This window comes from Taudactylus pleione, unplaced genomic scaffold (assembly GCF_031769625.1).
Source record: "Taudactylus pleione unplaced genomic scaffold, aTauple2 ptg000456l, whole genome shotgun sequence".
NCBI classification, from domain to species: Eukaryota; Metazoa; Chordata; class Amphibia; order Anura; family Myobatrachidae; genus Taudactylus; species Taudactylus pleione.
The window spans coordinates 626,864-646,694 of NW_028284858.1; the positions used below are offsets into that span (position 1 = coordinate 626,864).

Sequence of the window (19,831 nt, forward strand, 5' to 3'; positions counted from 1 at the left end):
CTGTGTACCCATCATATCCTGGTCCTGATTGTTATTATCTATGTACCCGTCTTACACCTCGTCCTGACTGTCATCTATGTACCTGTCTTACTCCTGGTCCTGATTGTTATCTATGTACTGATCGTATCCTGGTTCTGATTGTTGTTATCCATGTACCCGTGTTATTACTCCTGTTCCTGATTGTTTGTTTTTTGAAGCAGAAGAATTTGTTTATTGAATTTTTCAATTACCGTATATACTCGAGTATAAGTCGACCCGAATATAAGCCGAGGTACCTAATTTTACCACAAAAAACTGGGAAAACTTATTGACTCGAGTATAAGCCTAGGGTGGGAAATGCAGCAGCTACTGGTAGTAATCCCCCCTCTGGTACTGTCCCCAGTAGTAATCCCCCCCTGGTAGTGCCCCCAGTAGTAATACCCCCCCTGGTAGTGCCCCCAGTAGCAATATCCCCCCTGGTAGTGCCCCCAGTATTAATCCCCCCCCCTGGTAGTGCCCCCAGTAGCAACATCCCCCCTGGTAGTGCCCCCAATATTAATCCCCCCCCCTGGTAGTGCCCCCAGTAGCAATATCCCCCCCTGGTAGTGCCCCCAGTATTAACCCCCCCTGGTAGTGCCCCCAGTAGCAACATCCCCCCTGGTAGTGCCCCCAGTATTCCCCCCCTCCCTGGTAGTGCCCCCAGTAGCAACATCCCCCCCCTGGTAGTTCCCCCATTATTAATCCCCCCCCTCTGGTAGTGCCCCCAGTAGCGATATCCCCCCCTGGTAGTACCCCCCGGTAGTAGCCCCCCCCCAGTAGAAAGAAATGTAAAAAAAAAAAACACTTACCTGTAACCCCGCTCCTGGTCCCGACGCTGCTACAGGCTCCTCCGCCGCTTTGCATAATGGGAGAGACGTCGTCATGACGACGTCTCTCCCATTACCCACTGCGGGAGCCGGAAGATGGCTCCCGCAGTGGGAGCAGCAGTAGCCGCTGAGAGTCTGACAGACTCTCAGCGGCTGCTGATTACACCAAACACATAGCTGCCGGCTCCGGCGGCTGTGTGTTTAGCAGTGTGTAGTGCTGACCGAACTCCGTCCGGTCAGCGCTACACACGCGGTGCAGGCTGTGTCACAATGACACAGTCTGCACTGCGGCCCGCATGGTACGCTACTCAGCAGCGTACCATGCGGGCATGACTCGAGTATAAGCCGAGGGGGTGCTTTTTCAGCACAAAAAATGTGCTGAAAAACTCGGCTTATACTCGAGTATATACGGTATATGAAATATACAGCTATAAACAGTCCAACAATAGAATGAACAATATAGGATATTAGAAATAAAATAAAAATATTATACATTTGAAATCATAAAAATATGTAAATATGATTTTAGGTAAGAACAGTAGAGCAACAAATAATAAAAAGTAAAATATAAAATATATTTCAAACAAAAACTAGAAGTAATGGGGAAAAGAGAGGAAGAGGAAAAAAGGAGAAAAAAAAACGAAAAAGGGAAGGACAGGGGAGAGAATCAGTCGGTGCGTGTCATCCAGAAACATAAGGGGTGAGCAAAACTAAATTGTAGATAGAGGAAGTTCGGCCTCAAAATGAGTTGTCCAAGGGGTCCAGATTTTAATGAAAGTAGTAGGGGTATCATGTAGAAACGATGTGATTCTATCTAGTCTATAGACGGACCCAGATAGCTTTAATGGTTGCTGAAATAGAGGGCGGTTTAGTCGACTTCCATTGCGACACAATATGACATTTGGCTGCACTTAATATAGGCTTGATCAATTTCTGTGTGTGGCGGGGGGAAGATGGTCTAGATCAGGGGTTCCCAACCACGGTCCTCAAGGCACACTAACAGTCCAGGTTTTTAGGATAGCCATACTGGAGCACAGGTGACTTAATATTACCTCAGTTATTTTGATTTAACCATCTGTGCTCAAGCCTGGATATCACCAAAACCAGGACTGTGTCACGGCTGCCGACACTTGAGACTCCTGGAGGGAGGCAGGCCTACTAGGCACAATAAACTGGGGTGGTCTTATGAATGACCTTTCCATGAAACTCAGTAGCACAGGATAAAAGTAAAATAGAATTTAGTCACAAAATAATTATAATCGGCAAGGTCTCATATAAAGTCTCAAACAGCACAGAGGTTCACATATGCAATAATAAGTATAGGAGAAAATCCCCAAATATATATAAGCAGTCTTAACATATAAGAACTAACGTAGTAGGGAACCCCGAGTCCAGTATGAGGCTAACACCTCAGGATGGCATTGAGGACCTTTGCCAGGGTAGAACCCTGTAGTAATGGAAATCCGGAGCAGAGCGAGCCCTACAGAATAATATAGTTCCGGGACAGGGCCGAGCCCTGCAGTGCAATGAGAGATGAAGCAACCTTGAGCCTTGTGGTGTAGTGAAGTCGGAGCAGGGTTCAGCCCTGTAAGGCGATGAGATTCCAGAACAGGGTTGAGCCCTGTGGCGTGGCTAGAGTTCGAAGCGGGGTTGAGCTCCGTGATGCAGAGAATATTGAAGCAGGGTTGAACCCTGTGATGCGATGAGATTTCGGAACAGGGTTGAGCCCTGCGACGTGGCTAGAGTTCGGAGCAGAGTTGAGCCCCGTGATATGGAGAAGGTTGTAGCAGGGTTGAGCCCTGTGATGTAATGAGATTCCGGAACAGGGTTGAGCCCTGTAGCATGGCTAGAGTTCGGAACGGGGTTGAGTCCCGTGATGCGGAGAAGATTGTAGCAGGGTTGAGCCCTGTTGTGTGAAGAGATTCCTGAACTGGGTTGAGCCCTGCAGCGTGGCTAGGGTTCAGAGCGGGGTTGAGCCCCGTGATGCAGAGATGACACTGTAATGGTGCAGTTGACAACTGTAACAAGGATGAGTTCAGTATCCACAGGAACGGAAAGACAACAGGCAAAGTAAATAGTGCAGCAAAATGGTGAAACCACAGTGATGGAGCAGAAAGCAATACTTAGGCAATAAAAATGCTGGGCTCTGTAGTGCAGCGGGTAACTGACATCAGAAGTTCATCTGGAATATAACAAAGTCTACAGCATCAGTGGGGATCTGGCAGGAGTCCAAGAAAAGACCTAAAAGCAACATTGCACAGACACTGAGACACAGTTAGTAACAGGCTTCATACTAGAGGTCTGTGATCCATAGGAAGTTTCAGAACATGTGACCCAAATGGAATCAGGTTTGAAATAATGAGCAATCTAGGAATCCCATAACCTGACGACACCTGGGAAACAGATGATCACTTTAACACTCTATCCCCTGAATGAGAAGCATGCCAGAAAGCAGGATAGCTCCTCCAACGACCACAATGGAACTTTGGCAAAAGTAGTCTATCTTTATGTACTGAAATAGTCGCAGTCCTGACAGACTGTTAGTGTGCCTTGAGGACCGAGGTTGGGAATCACTGGTCTAGATAATAAGGAATAGAGAGGGGTATGTGGCATTGGTCCTGATTGTTATCTATGTACCCATCGTATCCTGGTCCTGATTGTTATCTATGGCCCCATCGTATCCTGGTCCTGATTGTTATCTATGTACCCATCTTACACCTGGTCCTGATTGTTATCTGTATACCCATCATATCCTGGTCCTGATTGTTGTTATCTATGTACCTGTGTTACTTCTGGTCCTGATTGTTATCTATGTACCCATCTTACACCTGGTCCTGATTGTTGTTATCTATGTACCCATCTTATTCCTGGTCCTGATTGTTATCTATGTACCCATCTTACACCTGGTCCTGACTGTTATCCATGGACCCATCTTACTCCAGGTCCTGATTATTATCCATGTACCCGTCTTATACCTGGTCCTGATTGTTATCTATGTACCTCATTGTAATCTATATACCCGTCTTACTGCTGGTCCTGATTGTTATCTATGTACCCGTCTTATACCTGGTCCTGATTGTTATCTATATACCCATCTTACAACTGGTTCTGATTGTTATCTATGTACCCATCTTACGCCTGGTCCTGATTGTTATCTATGTACCCGTATTACTCCTGGTCCTAATTGTTGTTATCTATGTACCCATCTTACGCCTGGTCCTGATTGTTGTTATCTATGTACCCATCTTACGCCTGGTCCTGATTGTTATCTGTGTACCCATCATATCCTGGTCCTGATTGTTATTATCTATGTACCCGTCTTACACCTGGTCCTGACTGTTATCCATAGACCCATCTTACACCTGGTCCTGATTGTTATCTATGTACCCATTTTACTCCAGGTCCTGAATGTTATCTTTGTACCCATCTTACACCTGGTCCTGATTGTTGTTATCTATGTACCTGTCTTACACCACAACCTGATTGTTATCTATGTACCTGATTGTAATCTATGTACCAGTCTTACTCCTGGTCCTGATTGTTGTTATCAATGTACCCGTCTTACTCCTGATCCTGATTGTTGTTATCCTGTATATGTATTACTCTAGCTGCTGACTACTGTATGTTTATCCTTCTGCATCTTGTTCCTGTCATGCCAGAGCGACATTTTATAAACTTAACCCATAGTACATGTCACCTGTAGGTTCACCTAGCCTGTTTTAAAAGATATAAAGCTACAGTGGCATAATTAAATTATAAAAATAATTGTTTTTGCATTGTTTCCTTAGGATTCTTTACCAAACTCAGCAATAGATTTTATAAGCAAAGACCTGAATGCATTCAGTGATGTTTGTGAGGCCTTAAACATTGTTGATATCTCACTGGGATTTCTTGCAACATCTGGAGAAGGTCCAGAACTTCTCTTAACAAAATACATTGAGGACGTCCTGCAGATGGGAGAACAGAGCAGTGCCCATGTCCTAGAGGTAAGTGCTGTCCTTCCACATTCACTAGGCAAAGAGGACTCAGCCTTACCTGCCGCCCAGATCTAGCCCCAATAGCCTGTATCTTTTGCACTATAACATACACTGACTGACTGAGCTTGATCATCTCATTTTCCTTGCAGGCGCTGAAACGTTGTCACCTAAAGAACACAATCGCTCTCTGGCAATTACTCACTGCCCTGAAGTCTGCACATCTTCTACGTCTTAAAAGGGTAAGAGATACTTTTGTGCTCAGATGGTTATAACATAAGGAAGTGTGCTGCTCTGGGTGCAGCTAAATAAACATAGAAATGTAGGCAATTGTTGAATAGTAAAATAATCACCAAACTTACCATGATGTTTCAGGACCCGTTTCCTGACGTGGACAAAGCTTATAAGGCAGCACTGGATGTGGAGAGCCGGCACCAATTAAATATCTTCTTGGAGCAATATGGCACCAACATCTTCCTCCTAGAGCTGCACGAGATGATCACACTGAAACTAAGAAAGACACAGAATGTAGTTGTTTTCAAACCTTCATGGATGTAAGTTACAGAACCTTTCAGATGTACATGTCATACATATTTAGCATGGAGCCATAGAAACATTCTCATAGCTTTGCTGGTTTTCATGTTGTTTGTTTTACTTATTGTCAGATGTCCCTGAAAGAGTCATTTAGTGGGTAAGGACACTGATGATGTCCGACTAACATTGTACTGTCAGATGGTAGGATCCACACATGGGAGGAGACAGGATTAGACTCTCATGTCATATGCATTGTGACTGCTGGAAGACACCACTTGGGAGTGGTCACAGCTCTAGGTCATGGGTGCATGGGGGAGAGTATTACCTAGAGCTGTGACCACCTTATCTCAGTAGGCCGGGCGCCTACTGTCACAGCAGCTCTCAGTCCCATTAAGCGGGTGCGGTGTAACTACCATTTGGTATCACTGTATTCTGCACTGGGAAAGAGATAATAACATTACAAGATTACCATCTCCCACTTTGAGTCTTAATGAAGAATTGTAACTGTGACTTTACATCCTGGCTGCAATACCTCTGTGCTTTGCCTGCTGAGATCTCGGGAAAGACCATATTTATTTGCTAAAAAAAAATGTAATTCATTCAAACCTGAAACTTTAGGATTTTTCTGAAACCTAAGCCACATGGTTTCAGATCTTTCTTAGCGTTTCAAAATAAAATACAGGTAACAGAATATAGTGCGTTTATGTACATACAGTATATAAGTCATCACATATATTATTCTGTTTGCATTACCTGTTGACATCTTGTGGCTCTAACTGTGTGACATTCCTGATTGCAGCCTAAGAGATGTATTGTATCCCCTCCTTGATGGAAAAGACATGTCCTTCCCGGAACTGGAAACTGAATTTCCTGAGCAGATTGCGCTGGCCCACTGCATTGAGGCATGGAAGTTTGCTGCCTGCAAGAAATGGACCAGTCTGTAAAGACATTGCCGCTTGCTGTGAAGGCTATTGGCTTACTGCATTCAAGGACTTTACATTAATACTGCCAACTCAGGTTCAGGCTATAGACTTTATTGTGGTAAATGATTGGCCACAAAATATTACAATTCTCAATGGCGATTACTAACACAAAGTTGGAAATTTTTGTACGTGTTTGTTATACAGCTTATTGTACCATGTTTAAAACAAGCCTTAATAATACATCTATAATAGATGTGAGCTGCTGCTACCTGCAGATATGTGTAAGATCTGCAGTTTCTTACAACTATAGAACTAGTGTGTACATATATACACAGTACAGTGAGACTTTTTGTAGCGACTACACAAATCCGCTGCTGTCTGCATCTCCTGAGATTTGTATTGTGGTCCTGAGGATGGAGGCTAATAGTGGTTTGCTCAGATATAACCTTCTTTTATGGTCATCAGATATAGATCTGGAAACTTTAGCCATGTTTCAGGTATTATTAAGTACACTTAGAACCCTTTATACCAAGTAATTCAACTTAAATTAGAATATATAGACATCTGAGACGCACTCTGTAATTGTTGCCATATTAGACAAGTTGCCATGCTAAACAATTTTTTCCCCTTTATAATTTTTTAAGCATATTGTATACAATCTTTCTCTTTCCAGTCTCCCATTTCCTCTTTGAGGCTACTATTCTAGAAATGTAGCAAAACAAGCAGGACCAGAGAACACTGCACTGCAATAAAGGATAACAATATGCCTTGTATACCACAGATATACATTTTGTGGTGGCTTCAGGACCATTCCTTATACGGCTAAGAGCACATTTGTTTGTGAACTGTACTAGTACTTTTTTATGTACATTTTTGTATTATTGCTAATATACATGTGGGGGCTTTAGGGACCCCTCATCTAGTAACTTATAAAGAACTTGTCAAACTTACTGAATTTTTTATACTGTAAGCACAGTATATTTACTATATTAGCATAGATTATCTGATATGGAGGATTTGTACTTGAAATATGTTCTTGGTTTACTTTTACTGCCAATTCATTGGTTTAGACCACTCCAGGCAGTCACCTCATTTGGGATTATGCCAATGGGACCAAACCATTAATTTATCACACGTGTAGAAATAACCGATTTACTTTTAGTATAGACAATTCATATCTGTATGCCAGTTACAACCATGTATCTCTTTACTTTCAATAAAGAAATATTTTCATGAGGTTTAATTTGTTTTTAAGGCACCACAAAGGCTCTGAAGCACCATAAAGGGTATATACACAATAACAATAAATCACAACATATCAGTGGTACAGTAACTGTAAGATAACATATTTTTTTTTAATTCAATAATTTTTTTATTAAAGGTTTCCACATAAACCATACACAATTACATACATTACAAGCACAAAAAGAAAAACTGAAACCAAGCTCAAATGGAAAGAAAAAAAAAAAGTGAGATCCAATTATCACAAATATCTCCCAGTACATGACCTTACGTGTATCTGCATAGAGTCTAATTTCATTCTATACTATTACACTAACATTAATCTATTAAATTAGTACCTTTACAGCTCATCTAAAAAGTAGGCACAATTCAGACTCCACTTTCATAGCCCCTATATACAATTCGGAGTTAAGCCATTTGGCCCAGACTTTATTAAACTTTTATGTTCAGCATGTCTAGCTATGTAAGCGTATTTCCCGTGTGCCATAGTATCATGATCTAGAGAGAGCCGCTCGTTAAATATTAGTCCCTTTTGGGCCATCCAAGTCTGGGCTATACATACTTTAGCCGGACTACACATATTATGAACATATTGTTTAGTATGCTTATCTAGCACATACACTTCAATTATACCCAATAAACATATTGTCGATGTACATATGCCTCTCGAAACACCTGTGGCTGATACCACCCCAATCACTCGACTCCAAAATATTGATACCTGTTGACATTCAGCAGTCCCACATTTAGGGCACTGCGATGTTGCTCTACCCCTGAATCTATATAAGCGTATTGGGGTAAGATATACAGTACTCTATGTAATAATAACAGGTGTAGTGTATTTGTTGGAAGCGAATAGAAATAGTTGAATCCTGAGGGCACTTTAAAGCCATACTTCACTTCTCTTCCCATATGGCCCCCAAATCTGCTTCCCATTTGAGTACAAGAGCTTGGTCATTCTACCATATGTTGAGCTCTTAGTAAAAATTAATACAAATTAGACAATTAACCACTTACAGTAACTGACAAATAATTTTATTTTTTTTCAAAACCGCACAGAAAGTTTTTTTTTAATTAAGTTTAAAAAGTTTTATTTTAAATAGTTTATTTTAGAAAAATATTCCTAGGGGATGTTTTGCATTTACCCCCCCCCCCCCAACTCCCGTCCATAGGCCCCCATTGTAATTTAACATCCTACCCCATCAAAATTAGCCCCCCCAGTGTCAAAAGATCCCCAGAAATAACCCCAACCCCCCTAGGTATAAAGGGTACCTGTGGCATAGCCGCCAACCCCAGGGACAATTGGTACTCAATTTAGCTCCCCGCCCTTCCCATGAATCACTATATGAGGGGTATTCAATATGAAACGTAAACTTCGCCATCGAAGTTTTCGCCACACATCGGAGCTTTTTCTGGCGAAAAAGTATTGCGCGCGCTCCTGCTTTTCCCCGTATTCAATATGAAATCGTCGAAAACGTGACCCGGCGATACTTGGATCGGCGAAAACAAACGGGAATTTTTTGGAAATAATTGTAGGACCCCCCTAAAGATGTCCTGACCTCGGGGATCACTATGGGTACCCCCGTTTTTGCCTGCAGAAGAAAGTCGGGGGTTTTAAATAGCCGCGGCAAGTGTTTTTTCCCTGACTTTGAAGAAGTGATGCAGAAGAGCATTTAGCTTTTTTTTTTCATTTTTAAAAGTGGTCAAATTTGGGGTACATGAAAATGGATACTAGCATTTTTTTAAGTCCCTAAAGTTATTTTTTAAAAATTCTGCAAAAATGCACCTGCCACTACTTCGCACAATGAAAAAAAACGGGAATTTTCGGGAAATATGCCTGGGACCCCCCTAAAGATGTCCAGACATGGGGATCACTATGGGTACCCCCATTTTTGCCTGCAAAAGAAAGTTGGGTTTTTAAATAGCTTTGCCTGGTGTTTTTTCCTGCCGCGGCTATTAGAAACCCCGACTTCCTTCAGGAGTTAAAAATGGGGGTACCCATAGTGATCCCCCATGTCTACACATCTTTAGGGGGATCCCTGAAATATTTCCCCTAAATTCCCATTGTGTTGTACCTGTAAAAAAACAGAGCAAAAGTTTTTTTAAAAAATGACATAGGGTCCCCCCCAAATGCCAAACCAGCCCCAGGCTTGGCAGCCAGGGGTGGTTTCTAAAAATACGGGGAACAAAATGTATAGGGTTCCATCGTATTTTAGAAACCAACCCAAGGCTGCAGGGACTAGTGCTGGTTTTAAATATAGGGGGGAAAAAAGACGTGGGGTTCCCCTTATACTTGAAACCAGCACCAGACCCAACCAACCGGGGTGTAATGCCACAGCCCGGAGACCCAATCACCGGGGCTCCAGGTCCAAAGCATTAGCACCCCAAGTCAGTCAGCGCAAGCCGGTGATCTCGGGGGAGTCAGGGACCCCCAAAGAAGGGTCCCCCCCCTCCCGAGAGCATCATAGGCTTATGCTGAAGCCTGGGGCTCATCCCCATACACCTGGAGCGGTGGGTATGGGGTTAATAGGGGGGCCAAATAATGTTACACTATTGTACTTTACAGTGGAACTACAAGTGCCAGCATGCCTGCCATTTTGCACTTGTGGAACTATAAGTGCCAGCAGACATGCGGCACCTGTAATTTCACTGTAAAATAAAGTTAAAAAACGACAAAACACACACACCGTGACAGTATAACTTTATTACACACACCTACCCATTCACACATACTTACCTATACCAGATGAATCTGTCCTCTTCTCCAGTAGGATTTCCCAAAAACATGGCTCTTTTTGTTTTTCGCCCCCTTTTTCAAAGTCAAGTTTTGGGGTGCCCTTAATTTTTTTTTTTTTTATGCAGATTACCTTTGGGGGACTGTCTGAAGGCTGCACGGGGGTTCCCAAAATGTTGCACCCCAAAACCCAAATTCTGCACTTTTTTTCGCCACCCATTCCTTGATGATACTTTTTCGCAGGGTCTAATGCAATATACTTTTCGCACCCGCGAAAAGTTTCCAAATTGAATACGGTGTAAAAGTAAAAACGGCGGTAATGACGTCATCCGAGCAAAAACATCGCAGAAACTGAGTTTTCGCTCCATATTGAATACCCCTGTATATATACAGTGCATCCGGAAAGTATTCACAATGCTTCACTTTTTCCATATTTTGTTATGTTACAGCCTTATTCCAAGATGGAATAAATTCCATTTTGTCCTTAAAATTCTACATACAATACCCCATAATCACAACGTGAAAAAAGTTTTTTTAATATTTTTCAAACTTAAAAAAAACAACAACTAAGAGATCACATTTACATAAGTATTCACAACCATTGCTCAATACTTTGCTGATGCACCTTTGGCAGCAATTACACCTATCTTTGGGCAGTTTCGCCCATTTCTCTTTGCAGCACCTCTCAAGCTCCATCATGGGAAGAGTCGGTGCACAGCCATTTTCAGATCTCTCCAGACGTGTTCAATCGGATTCAAGTCTGGGCTCTGGCTGGAAGGGCATTTACAGAGTTGTCCTGAAGCCACTCCTTTGATATCTTCGCTGTGTGCTTAGTATCGTTGTCCTGCTGAAAGATGAACCGTCGCCCCAGTTTGAGGTCAAGAGCGCTCTGGAGCAAGTTTTCATCCAGGATGTCTCTCTACATTGCTGCATTCATCTTTCCCTCTATCCTGACTAGTCGCCCAGTTTCTTCTGCTGAATAACATCCCCACAGCATGATGCTGCCACCACCATGCTTCACTGTAGGGATGGTATTGGCCTGGTGATGAGCAGTGCCTGGTTTCCTCCAAACATAACGCCTGGCATTCACGCCAAAGAGTTCAATCTTTTGTTTCTCATGGTCTTAGAGTCCTTTAGGTGCATTTTGGCAAACTCCAGGCGGGCTACCATGTGCTTTATACTAAGGAGTGGTTTCCGTCTGGCCACTCCTTAGAGAAATCTTGGATGTCAGCATGAGAGGAGGTTACCTGGGTGGAGGGAGTAGGAAAATGTGTGGACAGATATTAAGTTGGAGATGTAGGAGACAGAGTGAGCGCTTCGTAAGTGAGGATCAAGAAGTTGAATTAGATTCTGATGTGGAGTCAAGTGAAACTAGCTACAGAAGCCCACACACAGCAGTTAGACTGAAAAATAAGACGAACAGCAGCATTCATGATAGGTTTAAAAGGAAAAGATCAGTAAGGGAGAAGGCTGATTGGAGGAGGTTACAGTAGTCAAGGCGAGTTAAGTTGATTGCATTGAGGTTTTGGTGGCTTCAGGGGGGTTATTACAGATGGTGTCAATCTGGGATGCAAATCAAGGGCAGAGAGGGAAATTAGTTGAAGGTGGAAAAGAGGTGGCAAGGATTGTGAGGAGCATCATAAGGTCAATATAAACTACCTAGATCCGATGGAGTCAGTAAATCACAACGTGATGACCATTGATTTCTTTGTTAAATGCACAGATGGGAACCGCTACCTATGTGCTGATACCTACCACCCAGAACATCTTATTGTATTTGTTATGACCATCAATAAGTGGCAATATAGTATCCTCTCAGACACGCCAGATATTTTTGAAACCAGAGTAAGGGATTTGTGTGAGCAAATGGGGATATAGCTATGATGTCCTTAACAGATGCTATTAATAAGCAGTAACAGTGCAGTGTCTGCTGCCATTAAAGACACTGCTTTACCGAGTACCTGCCTGTTGTGAGTCCTTATTTCTACACCCTGTGTTACATTTGGTGGCCCGTACGGGGACCTGCACTGCATTGTCGCAGCACAAATGCCAGGTGCCTCCATCATGGCAAAGGATCTGACAAGGAAGAACATTCGGTATACATGAGTACGGTGGCAAACCAGAAAAACTGTGGTTAAATTAAGGTCACTGTGTAACAAAAGCTGGTGTGTGTGTGTTGAAAAAAAATAGTCTAATTTCCATTTATTTCTTACTGAGGTACGTAAGACATGTCAAATGCTCCAGGTGTTGATTGCATGCTTTGTAATTAAAGTTCACCTGCTGTTTGAACAGAGCCAGGCTCACATATTCAGTTCCATTTAACCACTGCATTGCTGAGAAAAAGAAAGGAAAAATAAAACTTTCTTTTTCTGTGTTAAAATTGATTAACATAGGCGAAAGAAAAAAACATATTTATTTTGGGAAATACTGGCTTATTATGTAAAAGCATCTAGACTTGTGTATAAACCTCCAGGAGATAAAATGGAGGAAGTTTTTCGCACTATAGAAAATTTGTTGGCCTCTCACCAAAAGACAGAGGAACAAATGTTGCAGCTGGTGACCCAGTCAGTGGGCACAACAACTGCTGGGCATCTAAAGAAAATGTCCACCTCAGATGACCCAGAAGCGTATTTACTGATATTTGAGAGAGTGGCACAGCGCTTAAAGTGGATAGCGGATACCTGGGCTGATAGACTTGCCCCCTATATTACTGGTGAGGCTCAGAAAGCCTATGCAGATTTGTCCTCTACTGATGCAGAGAAATATGACCTAGTCATAAGTGCCATTCTGGCGTGGTCAGGACTCACTACTGCTAGAAAAGCGCAGCGCTTCCACGAATGGGCCCTATTACCAGGGGTCCCGATTCGGAAGCAGGTTGCAGAACTCGCCAGGCAGGGGTGGAGTTGGCTCCAGCTGGAGGTCTGCACTTCCACTCAGATTGTGGAGACGGTAGTTATTAACCAGTGCACAAGGACCCGAGGTTGGAGTATGCAGCCCTGGGTCATACATGCTGATCCTCAGACTCACACTGGCTCTTTGAGGGATACGTTGTTCACAGAGTGGCGGGAAAAGTACAAACTCGCGTCCGCAAGAAACTAAGGGCTTGATCCAATTAGGTGCAATGTACTCAGGTGTGCGAGTCTTCGTGACAGTGGCCGTGCTTGACGGCCGCCCGGATTCACCTAAAAGTGCAGCGAGCAAAGTCAGGCGAATTCAGTGGTGAGTCGGGCTGCGAAGGGTGCGATATACCAGGCTGTTGGTGGCGTTTTAATGCCGTTGCAACGTGCAACGGCACATCGCACCTAATTGGATTGACCCCTAAGACTATTTGTTCCAAATCAGAACGTGACACATTCAGTGAAGATAAAGGATATATGCCTGAGAAGGCTGAAATTAGGTATCAGCCGGGTAGTCGACACAGAAATATGGACGTCTTATCTAGAGGAAGTAAGAAGACTGAAGGGTGTCGGCCGTCACCAAGGAATACATGCACTTCCCCAAGCTTGGAAAAATGAAAGGGGGGATGTATGGTGAGAATTGTTGTCTCTCACCTGAATTGCCCACATTCCTGTGGGATCAGCTCCCTCCAAGGGAGGCTAGAGTGAAGCCTGTACATTCTGCAGTAACAGTGGAGGTGTGGAACTCCTGGTTTTCTGGCTTGCACAAACTCAACTGGAATCATCACTGGAGAACAGGAAGAATTTAGAACTGTCATATACCCACTGCTCTGTGCACTGATGCTGGCTAGCGGACAGTTTAGTAGGCCAATATCTCTTTAGTGCCAGGTATCAATGAGTGGCTATGCTAGAAGAGCATGGCAGATTGTTGCTGCAGGCCATTGCAGTAGACTAACCATTAAGCACTGGGAGTGCTGGGACGTTTACTGTCATCTGTTTATGTTGTGTGCCTGTGTCCAGACCTAAGCCTATGTTTGCTAAAGTGCAGTGTCTGCTGTCATTAAAGACACTGATTTACTGAGTACCTGCCTCTCATGAGTCCTTATTTCTACATCTCGTGTTACATATTAAAAACTTGAATCCACTAAACCAGTGTTTCCCAAACTCATTCCTCAGGGAGCAATAATAGTGCTTTGTTTCCATTACACAAACTGGCTTTACAATACATTAGATGTTGTCATCGTCATTGTCATCCCCATCAGTTTGTGCATCCTCCACTTCACACAATATGAATTCGTCCCCGCTGGAATCCACCATTACAGAGTCAGACGCTTCTGTATTTTTTGGACTTAAGTGCTGCTAAAGGTCTTCCTCATGGAATTTGTAATTCATTTTGATGAACATCATCTTTTCTACATTTTGGGCAAGTAACCTCCTATGACGATCACTGACAAGGTTCCCGGCTGCGCTGAAAACTCTTTCAGAGTACACACTGGAGGGTGGGCAACTTAAGTACAGCAAAGCCAGTTTGTGTAAGGGACTCCAAATTGCCTCTTTTTCCTGCCAGTAGTGAAACGGACTGTCTGACATGCCTATTTGGATGCTATCCCTAAAATAGTCATCCACCATTCTCTGAATGGTGACCATATCAGACAAAGTCACGGTAGACATGTCACTCATTGTAGGCAGTTCTTTCAGACCCGACCAGATGTCATTAGATTTTGCTGACTGATCTGCATCACCACCAGCAGTGGGTCTGTTAGGATCTGCAGTTAAGCAGATCATATTGCTTGGAGTTCCAGCCTTAGTTGCTACTGAGGCACTGCACTAATTACTGCCTGTCTGTGTGCAGTGTCAGGTGCATTAATTGATTCTCCTGTCTGGACACAGCCCAGCTGCACAGTAGTCTGTCATTAAGGGGGAGACTTGCTCTGTTTGGACTCTGTCTCTGTTAAAATCCAGCCAGCCCTGCACTCCATGCCGGTGATAGAAGTTTCTTCGTACTTCCGGTTTCCTGTATCCTGCCTGTCAGTTGAGTTCAGAGTCAGTCTTGCTGTGCTCTGTGTGTGCAATTTGTTCCATCCAGGTGGCTCCACCTGTAAATCCGTCCAAACGTGTTGCTTGTACCATATGGGCAGCACGGAGTACTTCCTACCTCCGAAGTGCATGTCACCATCCAGTGGCTTGTGTCAACCCGGTGGTGCTAGTTGCAGCTCTGCGTTCTAGGTGCGCAATCTAGCACACCATCACCAGTGTCATCCCAGCGACACTGGTAGTAGCTCTGCATTCCAGGTGTGCCATCTAGCACACACCGTTGCCAGTGTCATCCCGGCGGCACTGGTAGCAGCTCTGCGTTCCAGGTGCACAGTCTAGCACACCGTCGCTAGTGTCATCTCGGTGACACTGGTAACAGCGCTTCATTCTCTGTTGCATTCCTCTCCTGAGTCTCATCAGCCCAAAGGCTGCAACGGTCCTGGGGCCCCAAGTCACTATCAGCCCTCAAGGCTGCTTCACTCCATTAGTCCCTTGGCCATGACTATAAAGGCCACAATCAGCCCCCAAGGCTGCTCCAATAGCCCAAAGGCTGCATCACATCATCTGCCCATTGGCCACGACTAGTCTCTAGCAAATCAGCCCTCAAGGCTGCCCCTCATATTCTACACTTGGCTTGATCTACAAGTCCCACATACTTAGCGCAATCACTCCTTTTCAGCTCCTCCTTCAGTTTCTCCAGCTGCTTTTGCAAAAGTCTGATTAGGGGAATGACCTGACTCAAGCTGGCGATGTCTGAACTAACTTTAAGTGTGGCAAGTTCAAAGGGTTTGAGAACCTTGCACAAACAGAAATTATTCTACACTGCGCTTGACTAAGGTGCATTCCCGGTCCCCTCCCTTTGTCATAGGCCATAGTGTAGCCTTGATGGCCTTTTTCTGCTCCTCCATCTGCCGAAGCATATAGAGGGTAGAATTCCACCTAGTTACTACCTCTTGCTTCATCTGATGGCAGGGCAAATTCAACAGTTCTTGCTGGTGCTGCAATCTTTGACATGCAGTTGCGGAATGTCAAAAATGGCCAGAAATTTTTCGCACCACCAAGAGCATCTCCTGCAAGCCCATATCATTTTTAAAAAAATGTTGCACCACCAGATTAATTGTGTGAGCAAATCATGGGATGTGATCGAATTCTCCCACATGTAATGCTCGCACAATATTGCTGGCATTGTCAGAAATCACAAATCCCGAGGAGAGTCCAAGTGGGGTAAGCCACTTTGCAATGACTTCCCTGAGTTTCTCTAAAAGGTTCTCAGCAGTATGCCTCTTACTGAAACTGGTAATACACAGAGTAGCCTGCCTCTGAATGAGATGGCATTTGTTAGCTGCTGCTGTTTGCACTGTTGGGGGCAATACACCTACCCAAAGGCCTGTCACAGTCATGTAATCTTTAGTTTGCCCTGTCCTACTTGTCCACATATCTGTAGTTAAGTGGACAGTGGGTACAACGGCAATTCGGAGGACATTAATATGTTTTTTTTTAAATGTCCTTGTACAGATTGGCAATTGCTATTCTAGAGACGTGGAATCCAGAAGGCACATTGTAGCGGGGACACAGGACCTCCATTAACTGGGTAAAATCCACTGCATTAATGGCGGACACTGGACACACATCTAATACCAGCATAGCTGTCATGGTTTCAGTAATCCTTTGTGCAGCTGGGTGTTTGCTGTCATAATTGTTCGCCAATGCAAAGGACTGTGTGACAGTCAATTGTTTGGTTGAACTTCCTAAACTACTAAAAGTAGTCTTCTTCCTGGTCCCCTTCTGGGATGAAGATCCACTTATAGCAACAGCAGCAGCAGGTGTAACACTGAAGTATCCTTCTGAGGAACAACGGATAGGAGAGGAGTCAGTCCTTATGCTATTGGATGCAGGACTACTTCGATCACGAATGATGATGCAGGTGTTGGTGGTGGATATTTCAGGCGCTTGGATCCAGATAGAAGGGAGCAGCTTGGTGACACTGGACTGATTGTTGATTGTTTTTTTGTCCCCAAAGTTTTAATACCCTATCCGATTTGATGAATGCGCTACAAGTGACGTAACAGGGAGGAGGTTCCAAGATGGTTAAGGGTCTTACCTCTACTCACTGTTACTGACAACGGTCACAAATGGTTTGGCAAAAGTTGTCCAGATTTGGGTGGAAATTATTCCACACATGAGAAGTGGATTTTTTGGTCCTTTGCCCAGGCATGGCAACAATGGGATTTTTCCCACCATGGGCAACAACTGTTGCCTGATTTACAGTTTTTACACTAACATCCTCGCCATCAACATCCTCATGATCCTTGTTGTTATCACCAACTAGATAAATATCCTCCTCATGCAATTCCACAGAAGCATCCTCGATTTCCACGTCAGAAGGCACACAAATGGTGGAAGGAGGATCCTCTTCAAGTACAGTATTACTAGAAAGGTGTCGAAACCGAATAATTGGGTAAGACAGAATCTGTTTGGCAATCAGGAAAACCTGCACGACGCCATCTTGTGAATGGCAGCAAGACTCCATTTTAGAAAAGAAAGCTTACACAAGCACCATTTTGTCAAAAATACATAGTATATAATCCACAGTGCAATTTTGCTACTCACAAAGCAAAGTTGCTAAAAAGTAACACGAACAGCTTTTTAATAATCTTCCCCAACACATACCGACAGTTTTCAGCACACATAAAAATGACTTCCCAACATGATAAAATCTCACAGCACTATTTTGAAAAAAAAATAGATAGTCAGCCTTCCCTCAGACACAGGCAGACAGTGTTTAACACAAACACTAACTTATTAGCATTTGGAATCCTATACAAAGCCCATCCTGGAGAAAATCCCTATACCATAACACGACACAATATACCGTGGTGCTATGAGCATTGTTACATAAGAATATATGAGCTGTGGCAATTGTAATGTAGCCTAGCTATGGAGCTACACAATTGAGTCCATCCCCACAACCAAAACAATCAGAATAAAGAGTGAGCCTCCACCCTGTATGAGACCTAAATTCACTGTATAAACACATTTTACAATTCCAGTTTAAAAACATCAGAAAAATATGTGTGTGCATACTGATGTGCCCAGCTATAACGTGGCATCACAGCGCTATCTCTCACGCCACGTATGGTGCACCACACACCACGCCATGAGTCGCGCCACAAAGAAAGTTTATTAGTGAAAAAAGTCATTACGTGTAATACAACATTTTGCCCACCAGATGTCACTTTTCCTAAACTACATAGCGCATGCGTCAGATTTCATTAAGTGTAATACAACTTTTTGCCCACCAGTTGTCACTTTTCCTAAACTACATAGCGCATGCGTGTGATTTCATGATGTGTAATACAACATTTTGCCCACCAGGTGTCACTTTCCAATGTACCGTACGGTATGTTCTGTATCACCGGCCGATGATTGTTTGACAGAAGCTTAGACATTAGACTTTACAAACTACAGAACTCTATTAATGGGTGAAGCGTGTAGCCTAGCGGTCTAATGCCTAGTCTCACTGCTTCTCCTCTCTTCTTGTTCCGTGGGTTCGAGACCTTGAAAATACAGTATGTTTTTTTAATTTATTTTTAAAATCTTCACTTAAAATATTCAGTATTCAATACAGTACATGTGGAGCGCATGTCTGCCCAGTGCTTCGGGAGTCAAACAGCGAAACTAGGATTTTTATTATTGTACATACAGTACTGTACCTTAGAACGCAAACTTGCGTCAATGCCAGCGCTGACATGAACGCGGACATTATAGTTATTTATTATGACCATCAAGTGGCAATGGGCCCTGTTAAAGAAACTGGTTTCTGTATATCAAACTGACTGCGCGTTTAAACCGCAAAATTGCATCAATGTCTGCGCGTGCCCAGTGGTCGGATTTTAATCACAATGGAATGTGTGCCCCATGTCCAGTGGAGCCAAGCCATACATTAAGTAGCGCTATTTTATGGCGCATGCCCAGTTGTCTGTATTGCTTACAGTACTGTTGAATTTTGACACTAGTGCCATTCTGCACTGTCCGAGACTTACAGTACCGCACAGTATACACAATAGTAAATTCATTACTACAGTACATAAGGTGCTACAGTAGTGGACTAACAGCAGTTTGTAGGGCAGATGCAGAGCGCAAACTTGCGTCAATGAAAATGCTGTCTTAGACTTGGTAACATTATTAATTTAATATGTTTAGTAACTGATACTTGACTGTGTATAAGAGAGGGGTCTCTCTAGTAGAAACTGACTGGGCGTTTAAACCGCAAAATTGCGTCAACTGTCAGCACAGTTTGCGTTGTGGTAACTTATAGCCAGTTCTGATGGGTTACGGTACAAATAGGATCTCTGGCTTGTGCCCAGTGGCGGGGTTGCAATGCATGCCAGTGGTGCTGCGCCATAGCCATACCCTTGTAGCGCTATGGCTATGTACTGTACGCCATGGTGTACAGTATGGAATATCATACTGTACAGTACCAGGTCATGATTCACACACAGTGAAAGTGTGTTATTATTACACTGACTGTGTAATAATAATATTAAAAATAAAAAGTGTAACCTTGACTGTCTAATAATAATGAAAAGCTTCATTATTAAGCTTCCTGGTTTCGAACCCTGGTTGTACAGACGTCTGCAATGTAGAA

General features: G+C 43.4%; 1 protein-coding gene across 1 annotated transcript in view; it reads left to right on the top strand.

Moving 5' to 3' along the window:
* Positions 1 to 7,512, top strand: part of RNF213 (ring finger protein 213) — a 282,285-nt gene extending 274,773 nt beyond the window's left edge. Inside the window, exons 64-67 of the mRNA XM_088448501.1 lie at positions 4,634 to 4,831; positions 4,972 to 5,061; positions 5,195 to 5,373; positions 6,153 to 7,512. Of these exons, the coding sequence (XP_088304627.1) occupies positions 4,634 to 4,831; positions 4,972 to 5,061; positions 5,195 to 5,373; positions 6,153 to 6,297 (612 nt within the window). The 3' untranslated portion in view covers positions 6,298 to 7,512. The remainder of the gene's footprint in view (positions 1 to 4,633; positions 4,832 to 4,971; positions 5,062 to 5,194; positions 5,374 to 6,152) is intronic.
* Positions 7,513 to 19,831: the final 12,319 nt, after the last annotated feature.